The 24,974-nt window shown below is 39.1% G+C and overlaps 1 protein-coding gene across 2 annotated transcripts in view; it reads left to right on the top strand.

Annotated features, from left to right (window-relative positions):
* The window catches only part of SVEP1 (sushi, von Willebrand factor type A, EGF and pentraxin domain containing 1), a 179,869-nt gene that overhangs the window by 20,440 nt on the left and 134,455 nt on the right, over nucleotides 1-24,974 (top strand). For both annotated transcript variants that reach the window (XM_058523756.1, XM_058523755.1), the window contains exons 2-3: nucleotides 9,288-9,543; nucleotides 12,523-12,699. In XM_058523756.1, coding sequence (XP_058379739.1) covers nucleotides 9,288-9,543; nucleotides 12,523-12,699 — 433 coding nt within the window. The remainder of the gene's footprint in view (nucleotides 1-9,287; nucleotides 9,544-12,522; nucleotides 12,700-24,974) is intronic.

Genomic DNA, 24,974 nt, shown 5'->3' with positions numbered 1-24,974 from the left:
GGAGTTTGAGTTTAATTTGGCGTAGATTTAGAAGTCATTAGTCTACAGGTAAGACTCAAAGTCTGAGTTCACAGGACATTCCCCAGGGGAGGAATAGTCGAGAAGAGAAAGAGAAAATTTGGAAATGATATACAACTACAAAGTAGAAGTAAATAAAACACTGTAAATATACTACCAAGAGACAGTCAACATTTCAATGTGTGTGCTGTCAGTCATACTCATACATACATGCACACACATGCAATACATTTATGCATACATGCACACTAACGTAATAAAATCATTGTATTTGGTTATCTACTTTTTAAATTTAATATTATTCAAAAATGTCATTATAATGATATTTCATGATTGCCCTGTAATTAAACCAATAACCTATTGTTGGAATTTTATATTGTTTCCATTTTTTTATTATTGCAAATTATTCTGGGATACACATCCTTGATCATTTTTGGTATGTAACCATGGTTATTTCCTGAAGAGATTCTTAGATGTAGAACAGTAGTTCAAATCATTTGAAATTTTTAAGGCTTTCGTCACTGTGTCCCACAGTACTCAAAATATTGTCAGTCCAGGTGGCATTCCCAATAGAAGAATCTGTTTCCCCACATACTTACAGTTTTTAAGTTAAGGAAAATCTTTGGCCATTTGAGAAGTGAAAAAATAGTATTACTATTATTTAACTTACATTATTTTGGTTATTAGTGACGTTAAATGTTTTTCATATTTTCTGACAAATATAATTTTTTGGGGGGTGGAGGGTCTTTGTTTTGTTTGGTCAAAACAGTCGCCTGTTGGGGGCCGGCCCCGTGGCGTAGCAGTTAAGTGTAGGCGCTCCGCTGCTGGCGGCCCGGGTTCGGATCCCGGGTGCGCACCGAGGCACTGCTTGTCAGGCCATGCTGAGGCGGCGTGCCATATAAAGTGGAGGAACATAGGCACAGATGTTAGCTCAGGGCTGATCTCCCTCACAAAAAAACAAAACAAAACAAAAAAACACTCACCTGTATTGTGTTTCTATTATTATTCTCTTTCTTTTCCTTTAGAGAAATGTAAAAATCTTTATTTTTTAAGGACCTTAATATTTTATTTGATAAGTATGATGAATATATTTTCCAGGGTTCCTTGCTTTTTAGTTCTGATTTTTTGAGAAGGGGCAGAAGCTTTAAGCAATACAATACTTACTATGATTTTGTGTCTTACTGCTTTGGCTAGAAATTTCAAAAGGATTTTAAATAATAGTGAAAATACTTAGAATTGCTGATTTGCTCCTTATCTAATTGGGAAGTATGCTGAGTTTTCACAGTTGCATGTGGTTTACATTGTTGCTTTGAGGTAGATAATCTATCATATTAATGAGGTGTTGCTTTATTCCAAAATTTTTATTCATTAAAAAAAGAAGAATTTAATTTTATTGAATGCCTATTTAGTATCTTGGGTTATTTTCTTTTAATTGGGACAGTTGTGTGTTGTATTACACCAAAAGACCAACTAATTTTAATCTGTTTTTGCATTTGAGGAATAGCCTTATTGAATAAAGGAGAAAGATCCTTTGAATATTATTTGAATTCCGTTTGGAAGTATTTATTTGGAATTGTGTATCTATATTTGTAAGTGACCTTTTCTACACTAAAATTTGTGCTAAGCTCTATCAGTTTGAATTGCTGATATTTTATTTCACTAACACTGATGTGGATTTCTAAGTCTTTCCTTGCATTTGGGTTTCCTTGCATTATTTTCTTATCAAATTCCTCTCCTCCTACACATCTCTGTTTTCATCTTAGCCGTTTCTCTTTCTCTGGCTTTTAGTTCCTGTTTTCATAGAGGCTATGACTTTCTACATCCTAGTGATGAAGCACCATTCCATTGTGCTTATTTTCTTATTTCAGTATTAAATTATGTATTCTTCTAAATCTTCAAGCTAATTTTGCAGTTCTTGAGTTTACAGAATATTTTCACAGGCCTGTTCTAGACTTTTTGTGTTTTTTCCTCCTGGAATGGGATATATCTATCTTGACCTGCACTGTCCAATATTGTAGCCACTAGCCAGATGTAGCTATTTAAATTTAAATTAATTAAAATTAAATAAAATTATAAATTCAGTTCCTCAGTTGCAGTAGCCTCATTTCAAGTGTTCAGTAGCCACATGTGGCCAGTGGCTACTGTATTGAAGAGAGCAGATAACATGTCAATCATTACAGAAAATTCTATTGGACAGTGCTGCTCTAGACCCTCTGTTTTTAAACAGACACAGTGTGTGGCTTATTTTTAACCCTCTTCACTAATTACTTGGATAGGTTATCCCTTTGTTTTAATAATAATAATGATAGCAAATTTTATAGCTGTGTATTCCAGCACTCATTTACTCAGTTGTTAATTGTTTGTTGCAAACACTATGACTGGATATACCTTTTCATTCACGGGTGAGGAGAAAGGAGGGACAAAATCTTCTATCTGGCATCTTTGAAAATTTTCTGCTGAACAAAATAAAGCTAGAATGTAAGATACAGATAAAGTATAAGAATTCACTCTGAAACCCAGAACCAAATCCTAGAAAGCGTTTGTTCTGTGCACTTAACTTAAATAAATAAAACCCTAAAATGGAGATGAGAAATGAGGAGATAAACAAAGGACAGAAATGAAAACAAAACTGGCTAAGAAGCTGAAAGGAATAAAGAGAGAATTGTGTAAAATAAAGAAATATTGTAACAGGGAAAATAAATGCAACGCCAGGATTAATTGTTAGCTAGAAGGGAAAAGAAACAACACTGTGTAAAACTAGTGGTATGGAAGAAAAGCTTGAGACAGTTCACCAAAACCAGAAGGAAGCAGAATGAGATCAAAACAAAAAAAAGAATAGAATATATAAAGTCCAGAAAATGATGAACCAACAGATGAATGACTTCTTTTCCCAGAAATTCTGTTCAAAACTATAAAACAAAAACATTCCTTGAACTGAAGAATATTTGAGTATTCAAATTAAACATATTAACTAACAGATGAAGCTTGGTCAAATTTTAGAGTTTGAAGGATGAGGAAAGTATTATAAGTAGCTTACAGTGTCTTGTTTGTACTTAATGTTTCCTAACAAGGAAAAAAATATATGTGGAAAACAAGTTGAAACACTGACATAATTTACTAGTTTACTACTTCCTGGAGGAGAGTGGCTCTGATATAGTCATAATAGGTATCCGTTCACCAAATGAAACTTTTTAAAAGATGACTTATGAGCTTCTCTACTTAACTATCCTCAGTCAAGGTTGGCTACAGTGGGTAACTGAAGCTAAGATTGCACTGTGGTTGGTATTATATCTACGTGTAGTTTAATTAATGGAGCTCAAGGGCAATTATTGTCCCCACGTCAGATTCATTGTGACCTCTCTTTTTCTTTCAAGACCATTTTTCAAAACAGTTCCCTTGTGGCCTGACTTGAGGGGGGGTTGCAGTCTTGTGTAATGGTGATGGATCTCGGGTGTTAGAACAATGTTACACAACCCTGCATTTTTATCATTCTAGTGACTATTGCTGGACAAGGGGAGCTTACTTTCCTGCCAGATATTTATACAAACTAATCAGCGGCTTGATACAATACAGATGGTGATAACCTTCTGCCATACAAAGTCCATGTTGAGTCTTTCTTTGGCAGCAAAGGGTTTGCCTCATTCCATATTCTGGACTCAAAAATTTGACTTCTTAAATGCCTTACAAAGGATTGCAGATGATGTAAACTATTTCAGGAACACTAAAAAGAGAATGGAGTGCTGGACCTCTACCAGATTCCACAAACGTTACCACAGCTCTATTTACTTCTTAGATTTGTGGGATGAAAAATGTTTTTATTGAATTTTGTTTTTAGTTAAGTATGAAGAAGCACAAAGATTGGGGGAGGCGGGTAAATTATTGTCAGTAAATCATCCATTCCTCCTCTGTCTTTAAAGTGCATTCCAAACGCAGATCTGGTGTAATTCTTTGCTTGGACTTCTAGTCCTGCTATCCTTCTTACTATTTTAAGCTTAATATATTGTCTTGCCGACAGATATAATGGTTCCTGTAAATACTCAGCAGTTCTATGCAAGAAGAGAAGAAAACTAGAATCACAGCTTAAAGTATGGTATATGTAATAAGTAGTACAGCGAGAAATCTCCACAAATCCTAACGTAGATGTTAGGGAATGTTACTGACGTGAGCTGAGATTAATATTACAAGAGTATTTGTTCATGTCAGAAGGACAATAAAGGCACAAAAAGAAAACTTTATCTTTTTTATACAAAACTACGAAATACAGCTCACACACACACAGATATTCTGTACATTCCCACTGCTCACTCAAGACTGACTCACTCGAGTGCCTCTCTCTGCAGTATCCTAGAGTTTATCCACTCATTCATTAATTCATTCATTTAGTGAATATTTATGAGCAAATACTCTGTGCCAGGCACTGTCAAGAATCATACTGAGGGGTTGGGCCGGTGGCATGGTGGTTAAGTTCACATGCTTTTGCTTTGGCGGCCCGGGGTTTGCAGGTTTGGATCCTGGGCGCGGACCTATGCACCGCTTATCAAGCCATGCAATGGCAGGTATCCCACATATAAAGTAGAGGAAGGTGGGCACGGATGTTAGCCCAGGGCCAGTCTTCCTCAGCAAAAAGAGGAGGATTGGCAACAGATGTTAGCTTAGGGCTAATCTTCCTCACCAAAAAAAAAAGAAAAAAGAAAAGCATACTGAAAAAGGCAATTTAATTTTTTTCTCTCTTCTCCTCCTTTCCATCACAATTCTCACTTTTTTTGTGTGTGTGACAAAGATCGGCCCTGAGCTAACATCTGCCAATACTCCTCTTTTTGCTGAGGCAGACTGGCCCTGAGCTAACATCCATGCCCATCTTCCTCTACTTTATATGGGATGCCACCACAGCATAGCTTGACAAGCGGTGCATCGATCCGAACCGGTGAACCCCGGGCCGCCGCAGCGGAGTGCGCACACTCAACCGCTTGCGCCACCGGGCTGGCCCCCACAATTCTCACTTTTTTAGTGTCTTATTTACAGTTAACTGCCATGGTCTTGTAGAAGAGAGAGTAATCAAATTGAGCAAAAACTTAGGGGAGTATCCATGGAGGTTAGGTTATGATTTCAGAGGAGAACAACTCAGAAAGAAAGAGTTTATCACTAAGTAAAGAGCAAGGATCGTATGAACGCAACTTGCCACGTGTTGGAGTACTAGAACAGGGAGTTACTCTTTGAATACTGATGTATAATTTTAAAGACAAAGTAATGTCTCACTCCATGCCATTCATAACAGATAATTGGATTTTTCCCCAGAGGTGGTACTGAATTAAAAAAAGTATGTGTATTTCAGTCCATTTGAGTTATTGTTTACATGGACTGGGCATTTCGCCTGGGGTGTGTACTAACTGATGATGTAAATATATATATATACATACACACAAATAAATGTGTATATATATAATACTTGATACATTTAAATCCATTCCAATTATTATTTTTATTGATACTCAAATTGCAACTTATTTGGCCAGAAGGAGCTCCTTCAGGCTGCCTTCTAATTCCGTTTGGTGCCCTTATAACCTTTAATAGCTTCTTTGGTTTCTATCATGACAGGATGTTCCAAGCTCATGTTGTGTATTTCTTGCCATAGATCTGAAATCAATCATTTCTTCAAGAATTTTTGGTTCCTGTTGTTAGGAAATGGTATTTGGAGACTGCAGTCAGGGTTCTAAGAATGGTTGTTTCTACTGGAGTTGGTCCTTGGTTCTGTCTTTTTTTTTCACCGCTGTATCTTTAGGATAGATTCCTAGATGTGGGATCGCTGGATCAAATAGTTAAATAGAAAAACTTTTAATGAAGAATTTGACAAGTTGACTCTCAAGCTCAGTTGGAAAAGAAAATTTGCAAGGTTAACTACAAATTTAAAAGAAAACAGAAAGGATGTTAGTCTTTCCTTATTAGATATGAAAAAGTACTATAAAGGTATAGCAGCCAAAACAGTGTGGTATGCGCCGAGAACAGGCAAGTAAATCACTAAAACAGAATGGAGAGACTGCACAGGGAAAGAGCAGATCAGTCAGTAAATGATTTGGGGAAAATTGCTTATCAAGTTGAATAAAAATAGAGGTCTTTGGTGTGTCTTTACTCATACCAAAGACAAAAAATATATATATGGATTTAATATGTTTTTAAAAGAGCAAAAGTATTAGAGAAAAGTGTATGAGAATATTTTAATAGGCTTGGAGTGGGGAAAATTTCTAAAGCAATATGCAAGAAGAGATAGGAGATAGGACAATTCCAACGTTTTTGAGCAGCCGACAAAAGTGCTGTAATATGGGCTACTCTTTACTGACAAATATTTAGTGGGTGTGTACTATTTGCCAAGCACTGTGCTAGACTTTGGGAGTGAGGAATTGAAAAAATAGGCCAAAATACCTGCCTTCAAGGAAGTTACATCTGGGGAGAAGACTAGGTTTCTGTTTGAAGCTGCCCTGGCCTTTGTCACCTCTGAATATCTTTGAGCTGTGTTGCAAAGGGGTTAGATAAAGTGACCTTCTTCTCTCCCATCCCTGGCCTTCATCTCTAGCCCTTGCCTCTCCCTCTAAATAAGATGGGGATGGCAGGGTTCCAAAAGATTTTTTCTACTTACTTTACTTGTGATAACCAAGATATCACAAGGTTCCATCAGGAAGAGAAACTGTATATGTAGAAAAGAAGATATTTTGCCGGGGTTTGCAGGTTCGGATCCTGGGCATGGACCTATGCACTGCTTATCAAAATATCTGCCGATTAAGATTTTAAAAAAATAATAATTCTTTATTTTCCTAATGCTAAATGTAATTTCTATTTTGAGGCTCCAGTCCACCTGATGACAGAAAACTCCATGTAGGTACTTCCAGGCAAATTCAAAATCAGAAATTTCTCAAGTGCTTCACTTTTGAAAACTGAGTCACGTTCAGGAATTTTCTCCTCTTCCCTTCCTCCCTATAGTTGAGTCTAAGCTTTGGGGCTTCTGCAAAGCTCCAGCAAGGGAGGAGATGCCCACCTCTCAGCTCTGACTTGCCCTGCACTTTCATCCTCTGGAATAGTCTCAGTTGTCTCATCAGTGGTCATGATGATCATCATTGGTTATCTGCACGTAGGTTTGTCAGCTTTCTCAGCCTTGGTGTAGCTATCTCCTGGGCTTCCAGGATTTCTTCTTATAGATATTTCCTGAGAGAGACACATCTCTGTCTGGCTTTTGGCTCACACGGTCCATGATGTCATCTGCTGCCACATACTTAATATTGCTAAACTCCTTCAGGAGTCAATATTGCACCAACTCTCTCTTTCCTAAGCATTTCCAGAAATACAGAAGTCTCATCAGGTCCACTCTCCTTTAACATTCCACATAGTTTTACTCTATTGTCCCATGTCATTGTGACCAAGGGCACTTCTGTGGGACTTGCCACTATCTCAAATATCCAAATGGAAAGAGGACCCATAGATCCCTATACTTAAATCATCTCTTCTATGACTGAGTTGGGGGTGTGGAGGGATTGGTGTAGAGTCCACTGCCTCACAGAAACATCTAGAATCTCTTGTTCTCCTCTAGTTCTTTCTCTTCCTCTCCTCAGAGGTTCTTTTCTTATCTGGAGTAAGGAAATATCTCACACTTACCAAGTATTCATCTAAATCTTCCTGTCATTCATTAAGAGGGCAGCTTTTTACACTTTAAGAGCCACAAATTTTGATGCAGACAGTAAACAGAGATCTTATTATGATTAGTTTATGCCAATAAATTTGAAAATATGGGGGAAAAAATCGCCAAGAATTTTGAGACTATTGATTGGGCCCCTCGATATGTGTATTTGGGGAATGTCTCTGTTAATATCTCACATACTATTCTACCACACATACCTGCCCTCTGTGCCTGTCTTCGGTATGGTCCCATCTGCACTATTTATTTTCCTTTATTTCACTTGGTTTTTGAGAAGGAGTGGGCTGAAGTCTTTGAATACCTTTTCTCGGTTTGCTGGCTTTCCAGATATTCTCCAGTCATTTTCAGTTTAATGGTCTTTAAATTCAAGTTTAACAGCTCACAAACACTAAAAAAATTTGGTAAGAATTATTGAATTGGAATAAATACCTATTGATTTTATATTGATGAAGAATGCTTTCTATAGATGTGAATCTTATAATCTGAGAGAATCTGGATTTTATAGCTGAGTCTGTCCCCTAAGGTGAATTGAAACAAAGTTATTTTTTAAATCATAATATCTCCTTTTAACTTGAACAGAACATAAGATACAATTGTTGCCCTTCCTGACTATCTTCTGAATGTAGTGTTTCTTGAATTATTGCCTAACAAACATTGAATTCCTTCTAAGAACTAGCCAGAAAATAAATCCTGGTGCTTCATTACCTTTCCTACCCATTTGTAATGAAAAACAACAACAGCAAACTTAATTAGAAGCCAGACTCACCACCAGATTTCTTGTGCCTTTTACAGTTTGATGTTACAAAGTATCAATGGCAATAAATAGATGCCTTTTGAAAAAGGTTTCGTTTTTTCCCTTCTATCTATAAAGAAGGAATAGCATATAAGATTATAAAGCATAACTTTTCCTGAAATAATAAAGCCCAAGTGTTAGGCTGAGTGAATCAGTATTTTCTCATGAATATAGGACACCACCAAACCAGCTGATTTTGTGCTAATACTGGGTGGTCCAAAAAAAAAAAATGAAGTGTTGAATCAATTCTACAATTTTGGAGGAGCAGTGGAAAAACAAATATAGGAAGCAAGTGAGCCATTATTAGCTCTGGAAAAGATATATTCTGTTAAATTTTCTTCTAGTTAGGCTTTTAGCAGATGATCGTGAGGTGGTTCTGCTAGGTAGGTAGGTAGGTAGATAGCTAGATAGATATGCTTAGAAGTAGATACATAGGACTCAGATTTGGTTCATATTTAAGCCTGAAAATCAATGAAAAGTAGTTTAACAATAACTGATAATGCTAATAAAAATTCATTCCATAAACATTTGTTGCGCTTCCTTAGCGATGATGGTGGTGATGATGATGATGATAATGATAGGTTTTAAATGCTTTTGAGGATTATTGTGGTTCTGTGAGAAGACCATTGTGGGTCTAGTCTGCCTGTTTCTGTTTTACTCTCACTGATCAGGGTTCCATTCCTCACTCTTGTGAAATGCTAATGATCTTCACAAATATTACCTTACATAAGAAAGAAAGCACATAGTAGGCCAACACAATACAAACTCATACTAACTTTCCCTATTTCATTACAGCAAATTCTTCGTCATTCTAGAGAAAACTCAACAAAAGTTATATTTCTCATTACTGATGGATATTCCAATGGGGGAGATCCTAGACCCATTGCAGCATCGCTGCGAGATTTTGGAGTGGAGATCTTCACTTTTGGCATATGGCAAGGAAACATTCGAGAACTGAATGACATGGCTTCCACCCCAAAGGAGGAACACTGCTACTTGCTCCACAGTTTTGAAGAATTTGAGGCTTTAGCTCGCCGGGCATTGCATGAAGGTAATGGAAACCTAATGGCATAACATAGTGCCTTTAAATGGGGTTTCCTTCTCGCTTACTGCTTGGAACTCACTGGAGGGTAGTACCAAACTCTATGAGGTCTTCACTGAGCGGGATCCCCCTCTGTCCTTTGTGTATTAGGAGATGTGTGGAACTTCATAAATAGAGATGACATTTTGACCTTGCAAGAAAAGTATTTGTTTTTGTTTTTTTTTAACAGCTGTGATATATTTTCACTAAAATATCCATATGCTCCCACCTGGAAGATTAGAATCAATGGAATGAATTTAGGTGTGTTTTGAGGCCATACACAGAGTGGGAAGCCTTGACTTAGATCTCATTTACCGTTGTCTGGAAAGATCAAGTAAACATTCAGAGACACGCATAGTGAATCTCACCAGAATGTTTCCAGAAATACACATAAGGATATAAGGACAATAAATACTTAACACATACTGCTTGACCTTATAATTTGAAGATAGATAGGCTTATGTATAAGCTAAAGAGCAGTGACCCCAAGAGGGAATAAAATCAGTAAATCCATCATTAGAGTTCTTTGTATACCAATTACAAGGATGTTTAATTGTATGATTTGATTTAAGTCTGATGAACTTCTAGGCGTAATATGGTCCTGCGTCTTGGTGAGCCAGGAGAGAAAGTGCAGACTGGGAGGAGGTGTCAGGGGATCTGGCCTCAGACCAAAGCCACGTAGCAAATTAAGCTTGATCTTTGCAGGTATCCATGTGAAAGATTCAGTTTGATGGGCAAATTATGGCAACACAAGATTTCCTAGCAAGTAGTGATGTTCCTAATAAGTGGGTCAGCCCTACTGTAGTTCCAAGAGAAGAGTTTAGAGCAGGATCTTAGGCTAGCTATGGATATAGCAAAAAATCCCAGTTAGTCCCCTACTAGCTGAATGGCTTTTGGCAAATTATTTAACTTTTGCACTTTTTAGGTTTCTTGTTAATAGAATAGGGTACAAGAATAGTAGCTATTTGTAGGATTGTTACAAGGGTTAAATGGGTTACTATAAAGTGATGAGAAAAGTTACTGAGGGCTTATTATACTAAGCCTTCAATAACTGTCCATTATTAGTATTATCTTAGGCAATTTATCTAATATCTATGAATTTCAGTTTTCTCTACTTTCAAAATGGAGATATTATAATATGTACCATATAGTTTTGTCAGGAGGATTAAATAAAATATTTAAATTTCACCAAGTATAGTGTTTGGCACATGGCGGAAGTTCAGTAACTGGGGCTTCCTTTGTGTCTTCTTTTCTCAGGGGAGAGTGATATGTTAAGTGAAAAAGAATAGATGGGGTTATGAGATTATGGGTGTTATTAGCTGTGCTGTAGAGGACTCATTTCCAGTCCTACCATCCCTCTGTCTTGTAGGATTGGGACCTTCTGCCCTATTGCGAGTTGACCCAGAAACTGGGTGGGACAGAGCCTTCAAGGAATGGATTTGGGTTCCAACACGGTTTTGGAAGACATCACTTTTATTACAATAAACTAATATCTAGAATGTATAATACTCTGATTGAGTTTCTAGATTTGGTAGGGAAAGACCATGTTTTTACTGAAAAGATATGATCAGGTCAAAGGAAATAAGCCTTATTTCCCCTGCCTCTATATTCTCTGAAGCTACTTTCAATTTGGATGGATCCACTTTTGATCTCAAGACTGTTCGTGTTCTGGTCATCCTCAATAGACATAGGTTATGCAATAATGGCTCTCTCCATATGTAACTCATTTACTTTCTCTCTCCCAGACCTGAATGCCAGTCTAGTCTGAATGCCAAACTAGTCTTGATAGCTAGGTTTTTCTGACTCCCTAAGTTAGTCTACTGCCAGATAAACCTGTGGCCCAATGTCTCAGAGCTAAGTGCCATGTTGCAGACCTTTTACCCACACCACAGTCTATTAGATGGAGCATTAATAGGGTACCTGGTTGTATTGGTCTCTTTCCCTTGGGGCAGAGTCTTCCCTTTACTTTACCCATATCTGTTGTTCAGTCCTAATGCATAGAGACAGATGTTCCATAGTTGAGGCCATCACCAGTCTCCTTTCCAGGTATTCAGTTGCAGTCCATGTGTCTCGCTGAAACTCACCCATTTGAGTTCCTATTAGGAGCCCATTACTATATCTGGGCCTAGCACCATGGACTTAGCACTGGAATTTGAACTAAGACTTTTGAATTTCTTCAGCAGAGTAAATGGAAATTATTGTTTGCCTGATTCTAGGCCATCCATTCTAGATCATCATATTCACTCTTACGCTGCCCTGTGAAGTCACTTTCTGACAAGCTCTGCCTAAGTTGTTGAATTCCCAGCATGCCTCACTTCAGGGCATGGCTCCAGTCATCACTATGATCTCCATTTACATAAAATATGATAATTTACTTAGAATTGGGAGATAAACCAGATTCTAGTTCTATCATTCAACTTGTGTGGTGCTGTTATTTAAGTCTTTAATCAAATAACCGTAGAAGTGATGGCATTTATTCTTTAGTCAGTAGCTCACTATCAACACCCTGATGCAGCATTTGGGATTGTAGTTTTATTTATTTATTTGAACAAGGATTTTGGAAATCTGGTTACTGCTGCCTGACCTCATTCTGAGGCAGTGGAACACGTCTGGTGCAGAAGCCAAAGAGTGACCCATAGAACCGACTGTGTTACTTCCTGCTGCATCTGGAGATTCCTCGCTGAAGTGCTTAATTTCTGCCTGACCCTGCGTGGCCTCAAGAACTTATGATGAGGGCCCAGACTGAGATAACTGGCTGAAGCAAATTCCCAGTCTGTGGTAGTGTAAATAACAGGCATTCATGTTTGGGTGGGAGTTGGAAACAGCTGGGAATTAGACGGATGTGAGAAGATATTTTCCCCAGCTTGCACTTCAATTTTGGTAACTAGAGATGGTAACATTCAACCGTTAATTCATTTGTTATTACCCTCTGTCAAATGTTCTTGGTAGATCTGCCTTCTGGGAGTTTTATTCAAGAGGATATGTCCCATTGCTCATATCTGTGTGAAGCCGGCAAAGACTGCTGTGACCGAATGGCAAGCTGCAAATGCGGGACACACACAGGTCAATTTGAGTGCATCTGTGAAAAGGGGTATTATGGGAAAGGTCTACAGTATGAATGCACAGGTAAGTCTCCAGTTTGTGTGTAACTGTGTCGGTTATCTATTGCTGTGTAATAAACGGTCCCAAAACTCAACGGCTTAAAACAATAAGTATATATTGCTCTTGAGTCAGCTGGGCAGCCGTTTTGGTCTCAGCTCTGCCATCTCATGCATTTGTCATTAGCTGTGACTTGGGTAGGCTGCCCTGCTGATCTAGCTGGGTTCTCTTACCTGTTTGAGGATTAGCTGGCTGGAGTCTGGTCTAGAATGGCTTTGTCTGGGACTACCAGGCTATGCTTTATGTGGCTTCTCATACGCCGTCAGGCTAGCCCAAGCTTGTGCAGGTGGTGGTGACAGAGTTCCGAGAGAAAGAATGGAAGCTTGAAAGTCCTCTTGAAGCCTAAGTTCAGAACTGGAAGGAGGAGGATTTGGGGTCTCTTCTTTGTCATCAATCAATAGCCAAATCTGTCCTCTAGGCACTTAAGCCAAAAGATGCCTCACTCTATGTTGCGGATTGAAGCCAATCAGATTCTGGTCCTCAGGCCACATGTAACTTGTAGGATTGTCACAAAAAATGCAGTGTTCACTCGATGGTCTTTTAGCTCTTCACAAGACTCCGCAAAGGAACATCAAAAAGCTCTAAAAGCGACATCACTTCAAAGTGGAATTCACTTCATTAACATTTATAATTTTTCCTCCTCTAGGTTTCCTTACAAGAGAATCTTTATATTTTTAACATTTTATTAGAGAGGCGAGAAGAGCAATTTAGGATTCTTGTGTTCTACCTTGTATTTTAGGCAATATCTAATATTTGGAAGTAGTATGTGGTTTTTCTGTGACGGCATTTTGTTTGTTCTGTTTTACTTAGAGCGCAACACGTTTTTTATAACTTACAGCTTTTCCAGGATTTGCTGTTTGGGAAAAATGTATTCCTGTGGAAATTAACACCCACCAGGAAAATTTAGGAGCAGTAGGTTTCCTTTATACTGCACCATGTGGTCTTTCCTTGCTTGTTTCATGTGAACATTATTTTATTCTGACGTTTGGAAAGTAGGTTGGCCTTCTGTAAGGCAGAAACAAGGCTCTCCTCATCTACCTGACCTGCTTTCTCTCTCCTTTTTCTCGCCTTCTCCTTGTAGGACATTTCCTCTCTTTTATTCCTGTTGCCCCTCATCTTCCCTCCCTTAATTTTTCCTCTCCCCTGGCTCTGATCCCAGCTGGCAGACACATCCTTCCTGGGTCCGACCATCCATGCTCACCCAGCAGAATCACTCATTTCTTGGCCCTGCTCCCACTCCACCCAGCAGGATTTCTCATGTAAGCAGAAGAAAGGGGGAAAAAATCAGCCTAACTGCCTCTGAGTTGGCAAAATGCCTCCCCTTGAATCTTCCCACACTTTCATCTACAGCCCAGCTTGGCACTCTCCCCAAAGCCCCCTCCTCTCCTCCTCCCATCCTAGCCCACCAAATACAGGCAGAAGCTCTCATTTTCTTTGCTCCGTGCTGTAGTCAGCATGTCTGCTTTCCACGTGGTCCTAGACTGAACTGCTCCCTGCCAACAAGCCACGGCCGTGTGGCTGCCCGGCCGCCTCAGCCACACTGTGCTGCAGCCCCCATTGCTCCATGGCACTATAATCTTGCATCCCAGGGGATACGCTGCAGGAAGAGAGGGGGTGCAGTTCACAAACCCACTGCCCCCAGTTACCCAAGTAGCTGTGGCTCCTCCGAGTCGTACATTCCAGACTGAAAGGCACAGTAGTCAGTAACATGCATGAGGTTGGGTGGGCCCATCAGTAGGGCCTCAGTAGAGGGGACAGCAGCGCTTTCACTGCTGGTTCTAGCCAAGAACACCAAGCACAGGATTCGTTTATCCATCCCTTCTCTTAAATTAGTAAGCCTCAGCTTAATACCTCCTTACAGGCAAGATTTAAATTATATAGAGTTCATCGATATCAATGTTGGTATCATCATCTTCAGTATTTGTCTCTAAAGGATTAGGAAAAATGGTATTGGAACTCTAAGATATGCTTTGTATAGTTTCAGGGGGCAGTGCTCATCATTGGCTTCTCCTGCATGCTAGGAGCTAAGAGAAAATAAATAAATTATATCCTTCCTATGGCATGAAAGACTCATTACCAGACTCTTATCTTTCGGAAAGGCAGAAAGAATTATTAGCTCTAAATCATCCAGTACTGAAAACCTGGAAGCCATGAGCTCCTTTTAAAATCCATTTAGTTGACAAATGTTATTAAGCACCTTCTCCATGGCAAGCCCTGGCACCAGGCAGGGATTCAATGCTGAGCAGACAGACATGGTACCTACCTTCTTGGAACTTACAATCTAACCACACACATCAATTTGTAATTGCACACTGCGATGTGTGCTGTTAAATAAAAAGGCCTGTGATGTGAAGAAGGGACTCCAGGGAAGGCTAGACTAAGACTGGACTGTCTAAACTAATATCTGAAGGATGACGACATGATAGTTATTTTATTCCTCCGGGAGAGGATGTTACCTTTTATTGTGAGTAGTTGGAATTCTAAGTATTTATCCTCATTGTAGAAACAATACCTTTCAGAAGCAAATCGTTTCTCTTTAGAGCCAAAGGAAACCTTAGAGATTATCTGCTCTAAACCCTTCATTCTACAAGAGGAAATTGAGGTCTCAGGGAAAGATGAATATTTTGCTCAAGAAGGCGTATCCAGCCATCAGCAGGACCCGGAAAGGGACCCAGGACACGTTTCTCTAAGTCCTATGTTATTTGTAAGATATCACACCACTTATTTTGCATTTTTGAAAATAGCTTCTTGTATACGTTGCTTTTCAGAAACCACAGACACTGAACTGTGCTCAAAGTATTTGAAAACACAGACAGGTCTGGCTCGAATTCAACTTCCGCCAATTACAAACTATATGTCTTTGGATAATTAATTTCTTCTGATTCTCAGTTTCTTCTGTAAAATGAGCTTAATAATGGTATAGTTATATATATATAGTTATATATATATGTTTATATACACACATATGTATATATGTGTATCTGTGTATATAGAAATATATAGATACGTGTGTATATAAACATATGTATCATATTACACATATATATTACATATATACATATGTACCTATTTATATGGTTGGGTTAATTGAGAGACTATGCTTAGAGTGTTTAGGATAGTATCTGGCACATCAATTCTCAACCAGTGGTAGCTTTTATTATTAATTGTTATTGTGGGACAATATAAATATTATTGTGAGAAAGTTAATGAATGAATATTAAAATAATTACCTCAAGTATGAGATACTTGAAGACAAGTGACACCCATGTATTTCATAAACTTCACTGTTCTGGGCTAGACTGGTGGCTCTACCCTGAAACATTGTGCTATAGGGAGGAGAAGGAAGATCTGTGCATGCAGGTGAATACCGTCAAGAGCCTTACACCTACTAAAGGTGGAATACGGTGTTGACCTGGTGAGTATCCAATGAAAATCAAGAATACTGAGGAGAGAAGGCAGTGGGATAACATGCCATTGGATGCTGAAGAATGGAGAGGTTGTTCACCTTGATGAGGGAAAAGTTTTATGCTGAGGCAGATTATATTTGTTAATTTGTAAGGGCTTTTCTCACCATTCACTTCAGAGATGAAGAAACTCCATCCTGTGGTGGTATGGGAAATTTGTGGCGGAGCTAAAGCAGAATCAAGGTCTCTCAACGTGGAGTCCAGAGTCCTGTTTTCTTTTGGTGAGGAAGACTGTCCCGGAGCCAACATCTGTGCCAGTCTTCCTCCATTCTATATGTTGGGCACCACCACAGCATGGCCAGATGATTGGTGTGTAGGTCCGCGCCCGGGATCTGAACCGGCCAACCCTGGGCTGCCAAAGCAGAGTGCGCAAACTTAACGACTACGTCACCAGGCTGGCCCGTGGGGTCCTTTCTTTTTACTGGATTGTCTCGAAGGGTGACCATGAGACTTCAAAGAAACCTGATAACCCAATGTTACTGTGATCTCCTTCTCTTTTTCCCTCATTGTCTGAGTGATTGGCAGTCTGGGTTGCATGGGTCTTCAAACAATGACCTCCCAAAGCCCTGTCCAAGGCAGTGGCTTCGCTCGAAATGGCCTGAGCACCACTGTCACAGTAAGCAGCTGCTTCATGGACGAGACCCTGATGCACAAAAAGATTTTAATAATTGTGATTGGTTCCATATTATTTACATCTTAACTTGAATGCAAACCTGAAGATATTCGTTAGAGATTACTAACAAGTAATACTTTGTCAAAGAGTTCAGTTTTATAAGACATTATTTAATATGTTTGAACAGATTTTTAATTTCCCTTGGCTCAAAATGTCTTTGAATTGGTTTCAAAATAATCAGTACTCTTAGCTGGTCATCTTGGAGAGTGTGTGCTAATAGGTCTTACAGAAGTGAGGACCATATAGTAAATAGATAACCCAAAGTAGGATGATGCTTTGTTCGTGCATGTCTCTTTCACTTGTATAATGGCACTGAACCCAGAAACCGTGTTTGACAGAAGTTAAATTCACTAAAAAATTTGCTAGGAAAAGAGAATTTGAAACACAATTGTAATACTTGAGTGGTCCAGTCTAAGAGAGGCATTGCAGTGAAAGAAATCCAGTTCAGCCACCAAAATAAATTTCAAAATAGTACCAGTTGTTTGTTTGATGTTCTCTAACTGCAAAATGGAGATATGTAGACCACAGAAATTCTTAAAATCTCCCTTTTCTCATCATCCTTCCCCTTAGAAATCAGAACTCTTCTGCGCTTATCTTTTCAAATTCCCCCTACACACACACACATACACGCACACACACGCACACATGCACCTTCCAAGCCCTAGCTCAAACCTCTTGTCCTTCGTGTTCCTTCCTCTTCGTTCTACATCACTCTTTGCGGAACCAGAAATGGAGAAAGGCCAGGAATACTTGCGTATCGATATTTTTTTGGTTGAAAGTCAGTGCTTTATAAAAGACCTATGATATTTGTTTTTTTTTTTTTTTAAACTTACATAACTCAGTTTCATTTACTGTAAATATTCCGTATGATTCAGAAATTCAGGTGTGGGATTTTAACACTATATGATGTGGTTTGAAGGGCTGAGAAAATGTTCTTCTAGGATTAGTTATTGAACTTCAGCTAAGGGAACTGTACTGCAAAACTGTGGAGTCTAGTGAAAAGAAGGTGTTGCTTCCATTTTTAGCTCTAGTATTATTTTCTTCATCCTTCATCTTTGATGTAGGCATTTGGACAGTGGCAACTATGATGATGACAGCAATAACTGATAGTAATAATAATAGATAATATTTAAATATCATTTACTATATGCCAGGCACTTTTTCCAAGTATTGATATATATTTACTCTTTTAATGTTCATAATAACTCTGGGGAGTATAGTTGCATTTTAGAGACGAGAAAACTAAAACTCTGAGAGGTTCAATGTCTTTTCCTGGGTCACACAGCTAGTAGAGCTGGGATATGAATCTAAGTTGTCTGGCTCTAGAGTCTACAGTCTAGCCATAGAGATAGACATTTAAAAAATAAACACACAAAAATATAATTTAAAATTTTGTTAAGTATTAGTTTGACTCTTATGAGGTCATCAATATTTGATCATTTTCTACCCACAAAAGAGCAGCTTCATTTGGTTCAACATAATACTAGGAAGGAAAAGAAGAAAATGAGTTATATAAAATACAAATCTGCTTAATGTTTTTAAATTATGACTCATTCATAGAATAAACTTCAAGCTCGTTAGCATAGTATAAAGGCTTTGCATGATTTGACCTCTCTTCCTTTGAGCTAAAAGCTGGAACTAGTTAGAGTTTCCCCCAAATACCACGCTATTTCATTCCTCAGAACTTTCTTCATTCTTCTTCTGGCTTCCTTTCCCACCACACCCAACTATTGTCTTTGTTCCTACTTCATGCGACTAGTGATTGTAACAGGCAATGACTTTCTAATTCATTCTGTATCCCCACTGCTAGCCTTCAGAAGCGTAGTAAGTGCTCAAGGAAAAGGATGTAGGTTAGAGGTCGACTTGAATACCAGACTCTTAAATATACAGGAACTCAATACTGAAATCGTAGGCAATTGCAAGGTTTCCCTGTCTGCCTTGGACACCACAGGGTCCCTAGCACAAAGATACATGGTAAGAAGTTTTTAAGAATATATTTAATTTATATGAATGCAAAATATTTACATTTGGTTAGACTTTGTCAACAATAAAGCAAATACAGTGTACAGTTGGTTTACTAGATTAGTCATTGTTAGATGGTGAGATCATCAAATAAGTTGTGAATAGCCAGTGAACTCCTGTTGTAAATCCAAGCAGTGCAGCTGTTCTGAATTTCCCCTGAAGGGATTTGAGAGATGCAGAGTATGGACACAATAGGCATCTTGAGGACACTGCTCCTTTGCGGAGATTGACTCCATTTCAGTAAATTTGGAATGATTAGCAGATTGAAAATTGTAGCTCGATGGGGGCCAAGGCTGAGGGCTGGATAATGTGTGAAAGCCCTGGTTCTATTATTTTTCATAAAAGGAGGATACACTATAGAAATAGATACACCGAAATCCTTATGTGGGAATATCTTATTATACATGTAAATATATGCACTCAAATCCCCACCCCCACCCTGCACTTACACACATTTTCCTGTCTAAATATTATATCATTTCTTTGGAAAGAGAAAGGACAGAGAGCTCTAGAAATTCTTGAATGGAAACCAAAACATTTGGAAATCTTGTTCTCTGAGCAGAGCTTTTTTTTCCCAAAAACATCCCCAGCGGTGCCTTGTAAGGTGTAAGGAATTTGTACAATGTATTCCTATTTGCTTTTTATGAGGGACTATTGCTAGCATGTTGACACTGGTTCTCATCAATGTAAGAAAGAGGATGGGTTACTGCTGCCTAGACGAGGCTAGTGTGTTCAGTTTTCCACGGAATAAGGTAGGTATTCAGTCTTGATAGTGTGTTTTCCAGTCTGTCATGATTTTGTAAGTTTTCGAAAATGCATAGTTAGGGTTGAAACATCATCATACTTCAGAGTCAGTGTATTGTATTTTTCGGTTCAGTTATTGTATTCTTCAGCTCTGTAACCTGTTTGGAACGTTCTTATGTTTTCTATCTCTTTGTTGAAGTTCTCACTGTGCTCCTCCATTCTTCTCCCGAGTTCTGTGAACATCTTTGGGACCATTACATTGAACTCTTTATCACGTAAATTACTTATCTCCATTTCATTAAGGTTTTTTTCTGAGGTTTTTATCAAATTTTTTCATTTGGAACATATTCCTTTGTTTCTTCATTTTGCTTGACTCTATGTTGGTTTCTATGCATTGGATAAAACAGCCAGCTCTCCCAGTCTTGAAGGAGTGGCTGCATGTACGAGATGAACCTTATCATTCAACCCTGCCCTAGCTCTTGGTTGTCTCCCAAACCTTTGCGATTGTTTAAGTAGCTTATTTTATTTTAATGGCTCCCGTTAGGTAAGGGTGTGCCGAGACTTGTCAGTGTCCCAAAGGGGAGGATCTCAGTCAGCACCGAGATTCAGGCTGATTGGGAGCCAGACCCTCAGGCAGCAGCTTTTAAAATGTGCAAATTTATACAGTCTTGTGGGACCCCACGTATAAGTCCCACTGGCCACCGGAGCCAGGCAACCTGGAGGTGTCCTCTGGGCGGGAGTCGTGAAAATGGACGCTCCAGATGAGTGTATAAGCTCCTTTCTGGGAGATATTGGCGAGCTGTAGCAAGGCAGAGAGAGAGCACAAAGATGGCATCCACCTGCCTCCATCTGCTGACAGCACCTCCGTAGGCCCGTGTTGTGTGCCAAACCTGAAGCCTGGCCCTCAGGCTGAAGCTCCAGGAGAAGCAAATAGGCCTCTTTCACGGAAAGACCGGGGATGTGTTTCAGTCTGCTGTCTGTACAATGCCCTGGAGGTGGTTGCCTGCCAAGATCTGTCTCTCTGATTGTTACGGTCCCAAGGGGCCCAAAAACACCAGCCCCACCCCACCCCGAAGCAGGCAATCAAGGGCATCCTCTGGGCAGCAGCTGAACAAACTGGGGCACCAGGTGTGTGTGAAAGCTCCCCTGCAGGAGATACTGTCGCTGTGGAGTGTGGCTTGCCCACCCTCGGAGCTCTCTGGAAAGGATTACAGTTAGTTCTTAGATGTGTGTGTAATCAGAAGCCTGCCCTCCAACTGCAGCATGATGATCCACTAATAGGCCTCCTTCACAGAAGACGGAGCTCCGGGGTCTGTTGCTTCTTGCTGTGCTCTGGGGTGGTAGCCTTTTAAGGACTCTTTCTCTGTTGGTTATTGTCCTGTGAGGGGGTGGGGAGGTGGGGGGTTGGGGGGTGGCCTAGCCTAGCATTAAAAAAAGAGATGGCCCCTGCTGGGTAGAGGAGGACAGAAGGAGAGTATGAAGATGGTGCCTGCCAGGCAGCAGGTCCCTAGATGTGTGCTAAATTAGATGCCTGCCCCTCAGGCCGATGCTTTAATATTAGCAAATGAGCCTCATCCGCATGAGGTGTGGGCGCCTCTGGATCGGCTGCCTCTGCACTGAGCCCTGGGGCAGGCGTGAGCTCAGTTCCTTATGGTCTTGTGGGTCTCGTGGACATGAGACCCATTGATTTTTAAAGCTAGATGTTTTGGGGGCTCATCTCTCAAGTGCAGGTCTTAAAAGTTCGGGTACCCGATGGGAGGCTCAAACCTTTCACTCCTCAGGGAGAAGCTCTGGGTTTTGAGTTCCCTCCTGATTGTGGGTTGCAGCTCCAGGGATGGGGTTTATGGTGAGATTCTGTCTCAGCCTCTCCTACCTGCTCCGATGTTTGCCCGATGCATAGGGTTTGCTGAGACAGGTTTTAGGTTTTTTTTCAGAGGAAGTTGTTCCGTATGTAGCTGTGGATTCCGTGCATCCATAGGAGGAGGTGAGCCCAGGATCCTCCTAAATCTCCATCCTGAACTGGAGCATCCCAAAGTCAGTATATTGTGTTCTTTAGAAATACTCATAAAAATATACCCAATATTTTAAAATTGTCAAAATAAGGATTATGACCAATTCCTGCTTATCAAATAAAATCTTCCTTTTTCCATTCTTCTTTTCCCCAGGCCCATTATAAGTAACTCGTTCCAAAAACAATGAAAAGGAGAGAAAGGGGAAACATTTAACATCTGCTAAATCAGTAGTCTTCAAATATTTTTGCTCATGTAACCCCTGAAAAGATATTGAAATCCCACATACCCCTTGTTGATTTTTAAGTAGCCATTTAAAATTTTTCGCTAGGATTTTAAAAGGTGGTATTTCCATAGTACTGTATAGATGATCTAAAATAAAACTATTATATCACATTTAAATGCTCCCACTCAAATCTAAAGACTGTAGCAAATTTGATTGCTTCTAGTAGTAACCATTTGTGAACAAGCACCTTTTTTTAATGCAGAAACTTTGCATGGTTTCTTGTTTTCTTAGATCTCTTCCATTCTGCTTCTACCACATAATTCTATTCTAATGCAATATTTTTTATGTCCTAAAGCTTTTTATCGATCACAGAATTCTACTTCTCTGCTACAAAAATTGTAGATATAAATTGAAATTAACTTTTGAATTTTCTGTGACCAAAATCGCTATTAGATTGAGTTATTATTACAATTGTTATTTGTATATAATTGATCAAACATACTATATGTTGTGGTACTTATTACACATAAAATACTATTGGAGATTCATCTCTTAATGAAACAGATCATTAATTAATTCATGTATCCATGGATTTCTATTATTCACTCTAAGAAAGCATACAGCGTCAATTTCATTTCTGTTTTTCATTTTTTTAGGTTTTAGTGCTGAAAACCTTCTCTGTACAAATATGTAGATGGGACTTAAAAAGAGTTGTGTTAAATTGACATTACTCAATACTTTGAGTTCCTCCTAAGTTACATGCCAAAAATAAAATGAGTTATCTATCATCAAAAAAGTATTGTAAATGATTTATTAGCTGATAATTCCCTTAGGTCGTTTTTCAATTTTATTGAAACTGAAGAACTGGAAAACTTTTGACTTGCAAATGGAGTTCTTACCCAATCATTACCATCGTTCACTTTCTCAAATTTCTGGGAAGTCCCCCAAAGAGACTTTACTAGGACTTACCAAAGACTACCTGTTTGTATTTCACTTGGAAGCACCTAATTGTGTTTGGGAAAATCAAAACAGTACAAATTTAATAAACCTTTAGCAATTCAATAGTTTTTGATAAAATTATTTACCTTACAATGTGCATTAACATATTCTTATCAAAATCTTGGAGCCGTAGATTTAGCTTATTTAACTTATGGACAGATATCTACCATATAACCTATTTGCATAAGTATTTCTCACAATCCTATCCTCCAAATCAGACTTACTTTATGACAGAAAAAGGCTAAGTAAGCTAATAAACATTCCAGTGGCAAGCATATTACTTTAGAATTCTACAATTGATAAATGAGGCAGAGGGCCTGCCCTGAGTTTGTCAGCTGGATGAAATAAGTTGTTGCCACTCTCAATATTTCTTACGGACATTTTCTTCCTTGCTTTGCCCTCATAGGACTCTTCTAAAGAAGTCACATTTCTTGATGGTAGTCAGGGGGTTGAAAAGGAAAGGTGGTAAATGAATAATGCCTTCACTCACAGCTCTCCACCCTACAATGTGTCTGCATTCCAAACATGCCAGAAATGAGCCAAAATACTCCATTTCCAATGTCAAGAAATATTGAAAGATATTAAACTGAAATATGTGAAAGACAAGAAAAGCTTATTGTGCCTTAATTAAAGAAGTGTTTCCAGATATCAAGATTTTGAATTGTGCTGGAGATTTATCACTTGGGGCAATGTATCCTAGTAAGATTTAGAAGGGGTGAAACGTACACATTTCTTTGGAAAAATGAAGGGCAATTGTGAAAAGGTGCCGTAGATGCTTTCTCTGGCACATCAATTTAGGTAAGAGTACACGTGAATGCCGAGGTTCTGAAAATTGATTCTCTAAAACGATTCATGCCACATCCACATGCCTTTTGCAAAGTCTTGGCTACTTATGTTCCTCATTTGCAGAAGAGGAAACAGTGTTAAAGAATTTAAGAAGTTTTCCTAGTGTCATTCAACTGTAAAGAAGTTAGCACGCAGGCCCAGCTCTCTCTGATCCCAGAAATCATGCTGTCTCTGTGCCATTATGTTGCCTACAATCCATCCATAGCGCTCATTGCCCAGTCATTATCCATCAAGGAAATGATCCAGAAGTATTTTGCTACTCTTTCCAGGTTACATTTAAAATAAACAGTTGCTTCTACATTGCAGCTTAACATCCCAAATGTTTGGTTCCGTGGGGTCTGCCCAGGGTTGGTGCTTTCTAAATGTTAGATAATTAGCCAAGGTTGAATGATAGCCAGTGTTAGCAATTTGAAAATGATAGCCCAAGCCAGAGAAAATCAGGCTCAATGAAATCATGATGTGCCCTGTAGTATACTAAATGCTAGATGCTGGTGATGCCAAGATATATAAGATTCAGGCCTTATACAAGCTTGTGGTCATAAACAGTTATTGATGGCAGTGAGTGGCGTAAATCTTCGTCATGAATCCTAGCTCTGTCACTTACTCATGGTGTTTTTCTGGGCAAGTTCTTTGACCTCTGTAGACCTCAATGTCCTCATCTAGAAAATGAGGTTAATAATAGTACGATTGTTATAAAAATTAAATGAGATAATGTATGTAAAAAGCTTGCCACAGTATTTGGCATATATAAGTGTTTGATTAATTTAAATTATTATGCTCAACCTGTGGTGGTTCTCAACAGGGAATGGTTTTGCCCCCCAGGGGCCATTTGGCAATGTCTGGAGGCAATATTGGTTGTCACAGCTGGAAGCAGCTACTGTCATCTCGTGGCTAGCAGCCAGGGATGCTGCTAAACATTCTACAGTACACCAAACAGTCACTGACAAATTCCAGATGTCCTCGACTGAGATTGAGAAACTGTGTTCTATAATGACAAACTTAGTTAATGCTTTAACGTAAGATTCAAAAAACATTTCTATATCTCTTCTTAAAGTTTTAGAAGAAATATCAAAGCCGTGTGCTCTATTAGAGTTATCTCTTGGGTATGAACATTGCAGCATCTTATGCTCCAGCCCCCCTGAATCCCTGCAGCTGCTCACACACTTAAACATTTTCATGGCTCCGTGCTCGTGCATTTTTGTCTCCTTTGCCTGGAACATCCCACCTCTTGTCTGTCTGTTCAGTTCTCACCAGTCCTT

This window comes from Diceros bicornis, chromosome 28, assembly GCF_020826845.1.
Source record: "Diceros bicornis minor isolate mBicDic1 chromosome 28, mDicBic1.mat.cur, whole genome shotgun sequence".
NCBI lineage: Eukaryota > Metazoa > Chordata > Mammalia > Perissodactyla > Rhinocerotidae > Diceros > Diceros bicornis.
This window is presented reverse-complemented; position numbering and strand designations above follow the sequence as displayed.